At 34.4% G+C, this 13,402-nt stretch overlaps 1 protein-coding gene across 1 annotated transcript in view; it reads left to right on the plus strand.

Annotated features, from left to right (window-relative positions):
- LOC123534485 (integrin beta-like protein 1) overlaps positions 1–12,309 on the plus strand; it is a 31,398-nt gene extending 19,089 nt beyond the window's left edge. Inside the window, exons 13-19 of the mRNA XM_045316763.2 lie at positions 1,480–1,631; positions 2,065–2,228; positions 5,620–5,726; positions 6,727–6,810; positions 7,076–7,223; positions 9,972–10,081; positions 11,858–12,309. Coding sequence (XP_045172698.2) covers positions 1,480–1,631; positions 2,065–2,228; positions 5,620–5,726; positions 6,727–6,810; positions 7,076–7,223; positions 9,972–10,081; positions 11,858–11,875 — 783 coding nt within the window. The 3' untranslated portion in view covers positions 11,876–12,309. The remainder of the gene's footprint in view (positions 1–1,479; positions 1,632–2,064; positions 2,229–5,619; positions 5,727–6,726; positions 6,811–7,075; positions 7,224–9,971; positions 10,082–11,857) is intronic.
- Positions 12,310–13,402: the final 1,093 nt, after the last annotated feature.

Raw genomic sequence — 13,402 nt, forward strand, 5'->3', positions numbered from 1 at the left:
GCAAAAAATGTAGGTCGTACTAAAGAGATAATCCTACCGTGCAAACTCATGGAAAGCATGCAATTTTTTTTTCAAGCTTGGATTTCATTTTTAAAATAGACACGACATTGCGCGTCTGTTAATTTCACCCTGTCTTTGCATATCGTGGAAATCATGTTGTGTCTTTTGTTTAAATAAATGTACACATTCTCCACCCCCCCCCCACCCCCCCCACCCCCTCCCCCGCATCTCACCACCTTTCAGTGAGCGCCTAACTTGCAAATTACACTATTTCATTAGAAAATTATTCTTTGAAGTAGTTTTTCTCCTGTGGTCGAATGTTTCAATATTCCAAAGATATTTAGCTTTCAGTCGGAAATAATGTAACTTATATTGATTCGTATTGTTTCCATAAAAAGTTTGGTGAAAAATCAAAGCTCTTTTCTATTCTGTTCTTTTCATTCTTTTCTATTTTTTTTTACTAATTAGACAATGATGAACGTTATTATTGTAAAAACTATATTGAATCGTACGTCAGTTGTCGGTATATGCAGTTCCGTAAATTAACACGGTTTAAGTTTCATCAGAACTTTAAGAAATCCACAATTTTTTTTTATTTCTTGATACACTTTGAAGTAAAATGGAAGCAAGAAGCCTTTACCCTATTACACTTAAAATTATATTATTGTATTGTTTATAAAGTCAAGAATACCTACATATGTGATAATAAATTGTCATGCTTTGGAAAATATGCTTTATTTGCCCCTAAAGTAGAAGAAATTGAAAAGTTTACTGTTTTTCACTATATGTTCAATATAAGCGACGGTGATACTTTTAAAACAAAATTGGAAGCAAGAAGATGTTCAGTTAGAATAAATATTTTCACATTAAATTGAAGAGAAGAAATTCAAGTTTTCTGTCATATCTGGTAAAATATTCACAAACCAAAAGACATATTAGAAATTGATCATTACAAATAAATTTCCTATATAATCTATTGCTCAAAGTAATGTCAATAGGGAAACCAATATTGAGTATCGGATAATTTTCAAGGGGGAAAACCTACTATAATAAGCCAGTCAAATATAATAAAAGCTGGGGATGGTATAGTTGGACAGGGGGTCTAGTTGAAATTAGCAAATTATGTGATTCATGTTATAAACTTACAAAATCAGTAATATAATAAAACTTGATTAGATAAATTAATCAACATTTAGTAGGCGAAACTGGATTTATTCTTAAAATAATACAATTGACATCGTAAGTAAACAGTGTCATTTGAATTGCTCGATTTCAGTGACGTCACAGTTTTTAGTAAAATAGCAACGGCCACTGTCGCTGATTTACCAATTTTTAAGTCTCTCTTTATAGTAAGATATTTGGATAACAATGAGAACGGTAACATAATTTTGCATGTTTAAACACGTTTTACCGATTGTGCGTGATAAATACGCTGTATCTATAGTGTTTTCTTTTAAAATTCTAACATTTGTTTTTAAGATATTGGAACCAGCGAGTATGATGTGTATGGGTCGAGGTTCACTGGACACGTGCGGGCAGTGCGAGTGTGAACCTGAATACTATGGTAAGAGATGTGAATGCGACGCTAGTTACGGGGTGACAAGTGAAGAAGCCCGAAGTCAATGTATAAAGTCAGTATACTCTTGTAGTTTCGTTCGTATACATACAAGTTAGATCCAATAAGAGTTAATGCCTTGTTTGTTAGCCAGTTTGTTTGGATTAACGTCATTCTTAAACAGGTTCAGTTTGTCTTACCAGTGTTTCTGGATTCCTTAACAATGCTGGCATCTGTACTTCGCAGTGGCGGAAGCGAATTACATGCTATCTTCTGTTATTAGGTCAGGCTATCGCCTCGCCCGGGGGTCAAACTCGGGATGTTTTGACAGGCTGTTTGCTGTTATACATTCTGAGCTACAGTGCTGAAAATGGACAGGTTGTATGGTATGATACATGTTACCATTTAATCTCAAAGAATAACATGAATATAACTTCGAATCGACACTGTTGTTCTGATATATGTTCAGGTTGTTACACAACACTTTATATTTAATGCCTTTCTTTCAGTCCTAGATCGGCTGATTACGTTCTATGTTCCGGTAGAGGAGAATGCATCTGCGGCATGTGCTCATGCTTGCCGCGACGCTCCGGCTCGCCACAAAGGTTCACAGGTCAATATTGCGAATGTGACGACTACTCGTGTCCTTACCACAGCAACAGGATGTGTGGAGGTAAGTAAGACTGCCCTGCACAAAACTGACTTAGATCTATTGACACTTCCGGTAGCGGCGCAGACAGTTCTTTTGCAGATATCTCCTGTTTACACCGGCGCACGCCGCTTCCGTTAGATTCCATTGATAGGCGAGTATGTGTCGTGGATCGTTGAGGTCATGAAAAGTATAATACTCATATATTTCAAGTTACAAATCATTTTGCTTACATTTTGGCAACTTCAAAAAGTAAAAATAGACATTTAAAACACTTGTGAAAATATACTTCCTTATCTATCAACTGCGCAGGCCGTTTTATTCAGCAGCATACGCAAATCATATGGTAAAGGTCTTAAGGCGGCGAAGGCCGTTTAAATTATAAAGAGGTCACCCAGTAAGTTTGAAAACTGGAAACAATTCTGCCTTCTAAAGAACAAGATACAGTACTTTGGGGGCTGGCAGAGTTCTTCAGGTCTGCAAAAGTCTTAAAGGATTTGTAGGTTAATGAGGCCTTAGTTTGAATTTGAGTCAAATGCATGTCCTTGGTCTTTTTAGCTCGCCCTGTGTCCGTCGTCCGTCGTCGTCCGTCCGTCTGTCGTCCGTCCGTCCGTCCGTCCGTCGTCAACAATTTGACTGTTAACACTCTAGTTTTAAATTTGATGTATTACATAATGCCGTCCATACATCTAACATATCACTGCTGAAGGCTTATTTTTATATATGGCTACGATCTATGGTTTGCTGTCGTATCCAATTTATATTGCACCCCATCCGTCACCTGGGACGTCCGTTTTTAAACATTCGAATGTGGAGGAATCGTGCACAATTTAATTGAAAACGTGAAAGACTGCTACCAAATTTGATTACTATTTAATACAGAATCCAAACTATTTAATAGAAAACAGTGTCACACTTAATTCTCACACGCTTTTTCGATTATTAAGAGCACAAAATAAATCACTAGCCATCTACGCATTCCTATGTAATTCCGCAGAACGTCCAGTATTTTACATGTAACTCTCTGAAAAAACAGTTACGCGTTGACGTCACCTAAACCCCATACATGCCCCATGAATTTGTGCTTCTTGTTTCATATACTTGTTTACATAAAAGACATACAGTAAAACTCCAAGCGAACACGGTTATAAGGAAATCTAGGATATAAGGAACTAATTTTATGGCCCGATTTTTCTTCTATATATTTTATATGAAAAACAAATGGATATAACGAACTCGGATATAGTAACAAGTTGGTTATGAGGAATACATTTCTATGTCCCAACATGACGTTTCGCTCGTTTGTAACGAACTTAATCCGTAATTTCAAAATGCCATTCGTGGCTTAATGTATGATTACATTATATTAATTTCATGATCAATTCATGTATGTTTTGAATAATTACAATCTGTTGTTTTAACATTTTTATCTGTAACATAAAACAATAGGTGAGAAAGGTACGCCATCACTTCTTATTGTTATTGTGAGATATAGTACCTAACATCGCAGTTATAATCATTGTGAGATAGAGTACATTACATTGCAGTTATAATCATTGTGAGATAGAGTACCGAACATCGCAGTTGTAATCATTGTGAGATAGAGTACCTAACATCGCAGTTACAGTCATTGTGAGATAGAGTACATTACATCGCACTTATAATCATTGTGAGATAGAGTACCTAACATTTCAGTTATAATCATTGTGAGATAGAGTACCTAACATTTCAGTTATAATCATTGTGAGATAGAGTACCTAACATCGGAGTTATAATCATTGTGAGATAAAGTACATAACATCGCAGTTATAATCATTGTGAGATAGAGTACCTAACATTTCAGTTATAATCATTGTGAGATAGAGTACCTAACATTTCAGTTATAATCATTGTGAGATAGAGTACCTAACATCGGAGTTAAAATCATTGTTAGATAAAGTACATAACATCGCAGTTATAATCATTGTGAGATAGAGTACCTAACATTTCAGTTATAATCATTGTGAGATAGAGTACCTAACATCGGAGTTAAAATCATTGTTAGATAAAGTACATAACATCGCAGTTATAATCATTGTGAGATAGAGTACCTAACATTTCAGTTATAATTAGCATATTGTTAAATTACGGGCGTTAAAGCTAACTACTATTACATAAAGAACATTGTTGCAATTGGTTTTTATGACAAGAGATAATCTTCTGAATACAAATTCCAAATTTAGCAAAGCAGTTAGTTCCCTTACCTTGACGATAGATACTTCACACTGACCGAACAAAATATGAATTATATGTTTTCGGTTATTAGCAAAAATCTGAATTGGATTTCACAATGACAGATCATTGTGAAATCCTTTAGTCAATGAATACGCATTTCGATGTTAATGAGATGTGGAACCAAAATTTGTAGTCCTGTTTGGCGCCATATAACCTATACTGTGTTGGTGCGCCATAAAACCCAAATAAATAAATATAATTGACTTGATACATATCAGATCCATGTTCAATTAAGAAATAATTTGTAGCAAAACCGTGTTTAAACACTACTTGCACATGATGGTCGGGCATCATGAATAATTTCACGATTCTAACACAATTTTATTGTAAAATTTACTTGAAATTTAATGGTGCATGTATGGCGCCAAACGGTAGTAGGTCGTCACGCTCACCAGGACCGGAAATGAGAATACGTCTTGCAGAATAGCTCTGTTAGGGCGCAAATAATGTCGAATTATTGTGCACAGCTAATAGCCAAATACATGCGTGTGTAAATTAATTAAGACAGTTATGTTATGTGAAATTTCGTTTTAAACACTTTTTTAAGTAAAATATTTGATCAAATTTGAAAGCGCTATTTCTCGACGCGTACATGGCACTTAATTTCACGTCGACGTGACGTCGACATAATATCGTTGTGATGATTAAAGCATTGTTAGTCATATTAGAGTATTTTATCTAAACACACGGTTATACTCCGCGAGGGATACGTGTTCGTGAAGATATCCCGTAAGCGTAAAACCTCTTCGTATAGTTTCGGTATATTAAAACATGCATTTGCTATATATTATTTCATAAATATTTTCATATGAGTTATGCATAAGTTTACTGTTTTCTTACTTGTACGAATAATCACCGTATAGGGTCACATGTGTAATAAATATCATGACTGTAATGTAATAAAAGTTTTTTTTACCCATTCAGTGTTTGAAAATGGTGACGACAGTACAACATTAAGATAAAATACACGTAAATAATTTGGCAAATTCTGTGAATATAAAAGCAGGTCTCAGCGCTTGATGAAAAATATGAAACCATGACAAAAAAAAGAAACAAATATGAAAATTCATAGAGCAATCAAGCCGTACTTTTCAAAATTCCATATCAAAACACGATTGCACCTGTTTCTTTCCGTTGCTAGGGAATGGTCAATGTGTGTGTGGAGAATGTCAGTGTTACCCCGGCTTCGAAGGTGATTCATGTGACTGTCCGACTGCCCTTGATACGTGCATGTCACGTGATGGAAAGGTTTGTAAAGCAGTACCTTTTTCTCCCAATTAGCGTAAAGATTGAATATGTTGGACCTATTGAATACATGAAATAAGCGTTATAGCTGAGAGGTTGACTTCGAAAACGTTACGCTAAATTATATTAAATAATAAGACTGAGTTGAAAATTTTTTAATGATAACTTTTTTTCAAATATGTCAGATTCCATTTCATTTAATATGCATTTATTCGAGCCTCACTCGGGGCGTTGAATTCTTCAGGTGAGGAAGCTATCCAGCCGGCTTACGGAAAGTCGGTGGTTCTACCTAGGTGCCCACCCGTGATGAAATAATGCACATCCACCATGAAAAGCTGGAAAGTCGTCACATGACCAACAATTGTGTCGGTGCGACGTTAAAGCCAACAAAACAAACGAACTCTTTTTCGAAAGTAAAATGTAAGTCGAAACAAGAGCACCGCCTACGGGTGCCATCGCTCGTCTGCAAGTGCTTGTCAGTATGTAAGAAAAACGTCATAGTTCAGAACTTCTAAGTACAAAAAACGGCCATTATTTTGACAAATGCATATCAGATTTATGGTTCTTAGCCTACACAGTCATCTAATGATGACAAAGAAGTGTGCAAAGTTTTAAAGTTATAGCTCTTATAGTTTTTGAGAAAAGGTCGACCTAAACAAATATTTTAACCAACGCCGACGATCAAGTGACGACAATACCTCGTAGATTATTTTTTTCAAAAATCAGACGAGCTAAATACACTTTATGCGCTGAGACGGAAATTCAATGGGAAGTTAAAATTTTGAGTAAACGAAATAGGTCTTGGTTTATATATTCAATTTTAATTACTAATGCTGTGTTCTAAATATACATGTCAAGGACAATCATATTCTAATTATTTGCTTTAGAGATATAACGGATTTTTTCTATTAAATGCTTAGATTTAGATATGCGGTGGTAATGGCAAAAGTGTTGGCAGTCAGTTTTAGATATGCTGTTGAAATTTTCGAGTGTTCTGTTTTAGATATGCAATGGTCAGGGCGAATGTGTTTGCGGCGTGTGTGTTTGTGATGGAAGTTATAGAGGACGAACATGTGAAGAATGCCCTGTAAGTTCATGTAAAATCTCTTTACGGACATAGTACATCAGTAAGTATTGTGTTTTTTAATAAGGCTGAAGCAGTACCATAGCCATGGAACTGATGTCTAAATACATTATTGAAAACGTAAGGTTAATTATGAAGAAAATAGTAATTTTTGTAAATTTTAGCATATTTAGCTGACGCACGGTTACACTTGTTAAATTATGATATCAAGGTTTAAATAGGGGCCCTTGAATGCATTATTATTATTATTACAGTTGTTTTCTTGCAGACGTGCCCTGGACCATGCATGCAGTATAAAGATTGTGTCTTATGCCATGCATTCGGTTCAGGTCCATACAATCGGGAAGAATGTAGGAGCAAATGTTCCATGGATAACATTTTGTTAGTCGACACTTTGGATATAGATGGGGAAAATCGTGAGTTTTAGTACTATATATTGTACAGTTTCGTTTTACAAAAACCTGCCAATCAGCAGCTTTATACTACATTCTAGAATATATGGCAGCTATGTAGTTACTAGTAATTCCACATAATTTAGACTAGACATTCAATCAGCAGCTGTAAAGCTAACTCACATACTCTAGTTCCACATCTTCTACACTAGACATTAAATCAGCAGTTGTATTGTTAATTCCACATAATCTAGACTAGACATCCAGTCACCAGCTATACAGTTATTTCCACATAATCTACATTAGACATTCAATCAGCAGCTATGTAGTTAGTAGTAGATTAGACATTCAGTTAGCAGCTATATAGTTAATTCCACATAATCTACACTGGACATTTAATCAGCAACTGTATTTTTAATTCCACATAATCTAAACTAGACATCCAATCAGCAGCTATATAGTTTCTTTTTCACATATTGTAGAAAAGACATTTTATGGAAAACTATGTAGTTTGTTTCATATAATGTAGATTAGACATCAAATAAGCACCTATATAGTTAGTTCCACATAATCTGGAAAAGACATTTAGCAGCTTTGTAGCAATTTTCACATAATCCAGATTAGACAGCCAATACTAGAAGCAGTTATATAGTTATTTCCACACATTGTACAATAGACATCCAATCAGCAGCTATATACTTATTTTCACATAATCCAGACCAGACATCCAATCAGCAGCTATATACTTATTTTCACATAATCCAGACCAGACATCCAATCAGCAACTATATACTTTTTTTCACATAATCCAGACCAGACATCCAATCAGCAGCTATATATTTATTTTCACATAATCCAGACCAGACATCCAAACCACAGCTATATACTTATTTTCACATAATCCAGACCAGACATCCAATCAGCAGCTATATGCTTATTTTCACATAATCCAGACCGGACATCCAATCAGCAGCTATATACTTATTTTCACATAATCCAGACCAGACATCCAATCAGGAAGCTATATAGTTATTTCTACATATTGTAGAACAGACATCCAATCAGCAGCATAAGTCTGAAAAATCTGGAGTAGACATCCAGTCAGCAGGTATATAGATAATTCCACATAAGCCTTATTAGATATCCAATTAGCTGTCTATAATTCAATCCGCTCCCTATACTAGGTATCCCGTCATTAGCTTTATATGTAAAACATGTGCTAACGACCACCTCTGAAGAAAGGCTACTACAACAAAACCTATATGTTTAAAAAATACACTATTTTCTTTTTTCCGCTAAACCATAAACAGCGTAAATTTACCTGTGTTTAGAAACCAGCTGTCAACAAAGACCACTTTTGTCATTTCCCAAGGTTTGATTGTATAGTCTAAATAAGCATCTCAGTTTTGAACGTAGTGATTTCGTTTGATATGTTTCAAATATATAAACATTTAAATATAAGAAAGTGTGGTTACTTCCACAGAATATAAACTAGCCATCCAATAAAAAGCTATTTTTATATTAAATTAATAATCTAGACTAGGTTTCCTGACAGCAGTTTTATATGACATAAAGTTTGTGTCGAAATTCTACTTTGTGTGCGCGCACATTTCTATGGTGTAATTACAAGTGCACGTATGTATACAGCTGCATATTTACGCTTGCATGTATAAAACATATACAGGCTGACGCATATATTTATGCGTGCACCCATATTTTATACGTATATTGTATATTTTGAAATGTGCGCGAACGCAAAGCAGACTTTCGACCCAAATGGTACACCATAAAGGTCCCCGCTTTTCGATAGAAGCTGCAGTGAGTCGTGTGACAAAATGGCTATTCATCACCTTAAGAGTTAGGTCCAGGTTTTTTTTTAGGGGAGTGGGGGGGGGGGGGCGGGGAATGAACAACACCAAATCATAGAAAGAATTGTTTTACATGGAAATTAAACAGCATATAAAACATTTATATAAGTCTACAAAAGCATCATCAATTTGCTCAAATATGTATTGAATATTGGAAAGGGACCGCATGAAGGGGTCATACTTCTGGACAGTTCAACGCCTGTAAACATTCACCATTTTTAAAGAACTGTTACATGTCTTTGTTTTGAAGCAATTGCAATAATGTCCCAGTGCTTAAACTTCACATAACTAGGTAAAACATCGATTTGATCAATTGTTTACTTTTATTTCTTTAAAATGGCATTCTTTTATAAAGGGGGACAACTTTTGAGAATATTTTAAGTATCCAATGGTACAGACATGTATTAGACAGGTAGACTGTTGGTAAAAATGTCGTTCCTTTACCAAACATTTCTGGGATTTGGTGATATACTGCTAAACCTTAAAACAATCTTGAATGACAGGATCAGACAGGAAACTTAAATCTTTGGATATTTGGAGCATTTACACTGAACGAGTGCATCGTACAACTATGGTATACAATTTGGGTCAAAAGTCTACTTTGCGTGCGCGTACATTTAAAAATACAGTTAAAAAATTGAAACCGCAAAAGTTTATAAATCATGCTATTGCTATTTACGAAAGTTGAAAGTAAATATATATAAAAAAAACAATATACATGTTTAAACGTAGAGAAAAATGCCCGCCTACTTTTAGACATTTAAACTTGTTTTATAATTCTTGTTGATAATATAGCAAATGAAATAAGATTGATTTCGAAATAAAATGGACAAACTTAATATTAAAACAAGTAATCATCATTTTTTTATCATCATCAAAATAATAATTAGTATTGTTATTCCAGGGGATGAAAATTTATGCAGTTTCATCGACTATTCCGATAACACCCGTATTTATTTCAAGTACGCATACGATGAAAACTACAAGATTGAGATCAAAGTACAGAGAGTAAAAGTAGGTATTTTCTTTTTGTTCGGCACACATATCTATTTAATGTACTTGTACAATGGAAAAACGAAGAATGAACTGTAAAAAAATAAAATAAAATAAAGCAAAACTGTCCTGTATGAAATCTACACCTATTTCACCTAATTTACAATAACTACAACACGATTTAGTTCATTGCTTTTTTAAGTTATGCCCCTTTGGGCATTGCTATTTTTACTGCCGAGTTTGTGAGTGGCGATGTTGCTAAAAGCGATCTAATCGCACATAACCAATTAAAGTAGCGCTTAAACTAATAACCAAGGTTTAAATTTCGATATTCCCAATAAAAATGATAGACTTATCATGCATAGATGCAATATATGAAGTTAACGGCTGGATATATATTGATTTTTGAAACCAGCTTGTAAATGACTTTTAGTAGCAGTGTACACTAGATTCGAAATTTGGCCGACAGTCTCATGTACGAGTCGCAATTTGACTTCCTTATGGCTAATGGTGCCTTTTAAAATTGCGTGCTGTTTTGTTTAATTAATGCAAGATCAGGATTCTCATACAAGAATAAAGAAAGTTATCAAAACGAACGTTTTACACCATCCATTAAAATAGCATGCCAAAATCATCAACTTTGCACCTTTTGAACAGCCTGCAATGATCCCGCTGCAAAAACAATGCCCAATTTTATTAAATTTCTCAATTTAATAGTCCTTACTGAACTTCAGGATATAAACGGAATAGGGGCCCATCCAGCTCGTTTTTTTTTTTCACAAAATAGCGGAAATGTTCCCGAGTACCAATCAACAAGCACAGAACCCTTCCGTGATTTGAATTTTTCCGCGATAAGGTGTCTCATTGATTCATACAAAGCTAGCAGCAGTTAGTTTTACAACTGACATCAGAATTTTACATGTACCGGCTGTATAAATTTTCTAAAGAATTAACAATCATTATCTCTCACCTTAATTTACAGACATCCAAAATCACCAAGTTCTAATTATTACAAATATTGACGGGGGCCAAAATTTGAAGTGTACCCTGCTATCTTAATAAGTGTAGTAGTACGTATATAGTAGTCTGATCCAGCAAGACTGGAAGAGTTGTGTGCCCTTCACCTATATAATGTAATGCATGCTTTATCTGGGCCTCACTTGAGTTTATCTCGGAACTACTACACATTAAATATAGTTAGAGCACAACCTCCAGTCGATGTCCACAGAGGCATTGGAGAGTACATCGTTGTAGTTGAAATTGAAGTTGAAGTTGTCGTTCTATATATTACTCCATCATAGTATCATAACAGTTAGAAAAGAATACTAATTAAAAAAAAGAAAAGAATAAAAACTTAATTATAACATGATTATTTCATCTTCAAACGAGAAAGGCATGGCCATAATGTGTGGTTTAATTCAGAGATACTATCTACTAGTTTGTACAATAGTGCGACTCGTGAAATAAAAGCCAGCAGTACCTCCAATTGACCAGCATTGTTTTAAGACGTGATTTAATGTGTAAGACACGAAATACAGTTATTTTGTCTGCTTTATGTAAGATTTTAATCGTGTGACTAACGTTTTTGAGAGTTTTCTGAATATTTTGTTTGCTTAAAATGTGTATTGTAGACAACAATTTGCTTAAACGCATGGAATTTTTAAAATGTCTTTCTGATGCACGTACTAGCTACTGAAAGTATTGTCTAAATTTTGGGAAAAAAATGACTTGAATCTGGAGGCGTGCAAATATCCAAAGTTTGGAGAGTATGATCATATTATGATCTTTATATTTCAGATTTATAACAAGGCGTGATGTAACAGCGATATCACCACCAGAAATCTGCAATCCCACCAGTAGTGCAAATGTTAAAATGTTAAAATATACCATTTTGTTTACATGTCATATGCATTTACGCTGTATTTTATTTTACCTTACTTGTACTTTTTTGAAGCACTGGACGAATCAAGTGAATAACTGGCTGATAAACACTTGGAGGCATGACCTAATTAAATTCTTTTACCATACACAGGTAAACAGTACAGAAATTATATTTTCTATGATCTCCGAGAGATATTTATTATGATACAACAATATCCTAAACAGACTGCTGAGCAACTACTTAGCCATTAACAGTGCGTATAGAAACATTCTGTCCGGTAATGTAGTTATCTTTATATTCACTTATTGAACGACATGACACCAGGAATAAATATGTTTCTATGAATAAATAGAATCTGTAGAAAGCAGCTGGCTTATAGCGACAACCTTTGATAGTGTTACACTGTGGCTGAAGAACATATTTCTTTAATTATATTAAACATACAGGAGGTTACTAGGGCTGGCGGGTGTTCTTGTACTCCACTACTCCTTTAGCAGTTAAACTATAGTTTATAAAAAAAAAAATATTTGCACAGAAACAACAAACCATACAAAAATAGGCACAATACATCTGTAAACATTTCATAGTACACAAGAGTAGTGTGATAATAAGATATTGTACCTGTCATTAATGATAATAATTAAACCCAGCCTCTTGTAAATTTTAATAGCTGTCAGTAAGCTTCTTTCATATATGCAAATGAGCAACTGTTACAGTTAAGTGTCGATCCCATTAAAATATAGCTGTTTAATTCAGTAGAGTTTAGAATGCTTATCAAAAGATAGAATACAGCAGCTGTAAAAAAAACACACCATGTGAGACAATCTTTGTATAAAATTTGTTAAGCTTCTCTAAATATTTCTTTAGAAGGATTAAGTATAGCAGCATGTCAAGGCCGGGGATTTAAGATTATGAACCCTGGAAACTTCACAAAAATAAATGTGGAAGTGCACACTCAAAATGTCAGGACTCCTCACAAATACATGTGAACTCAGCTTCACACAAATTATTGTGGAGTACTTCTGACTGTTAAGAAACAAAAGCCAATGTTTCTGTTAAAACATAAAAGCATATAATAAATATTAGTATGGAAAGGAAGAAAAATTAAAAATCAAAAAAATTAAATCACCAAATTACCTTTGAAGGGAGTTTCTTGGAAGCGTATTTGCTTTAAAGAGAAATAACATTTCTGTCTACGGCAGAGTAAACGATATGTCTAGGCAGTAGTTGCTAAGCAACTACCCAAGATGCTCTGCAAGTACAACAACAGCAACAGTGGAAGTCACTTGTTTCTAGTGATTTTACAAGAATTACTATTTATATAAATTTATAAAGTAGGTGAGCTGGTCGTTATAAGATCAAACTAGATAAAGAATTACTTAGAATACAATGTGGCTTAGTAATAAAATCACAGCTAAGCTTACAGCCCCACACTGTAAAGTAGGTCACAGTAACCTGAA

Source organism: Mercenaria mercenaria, chromosome 12 (genome assembly GCF_021730395.1).
Source record: "Mercenaria mercenaria strain notata chromosome 12, MADL_Memer_1, whole genome shotgun sequence".
Classification (NCBI taxonomy): Eukaryota; Metazoa; Mollusca; class Bivalvia; order Venerida; family Veneridae; genus Mercenaria; species Mercenaria mercenaria.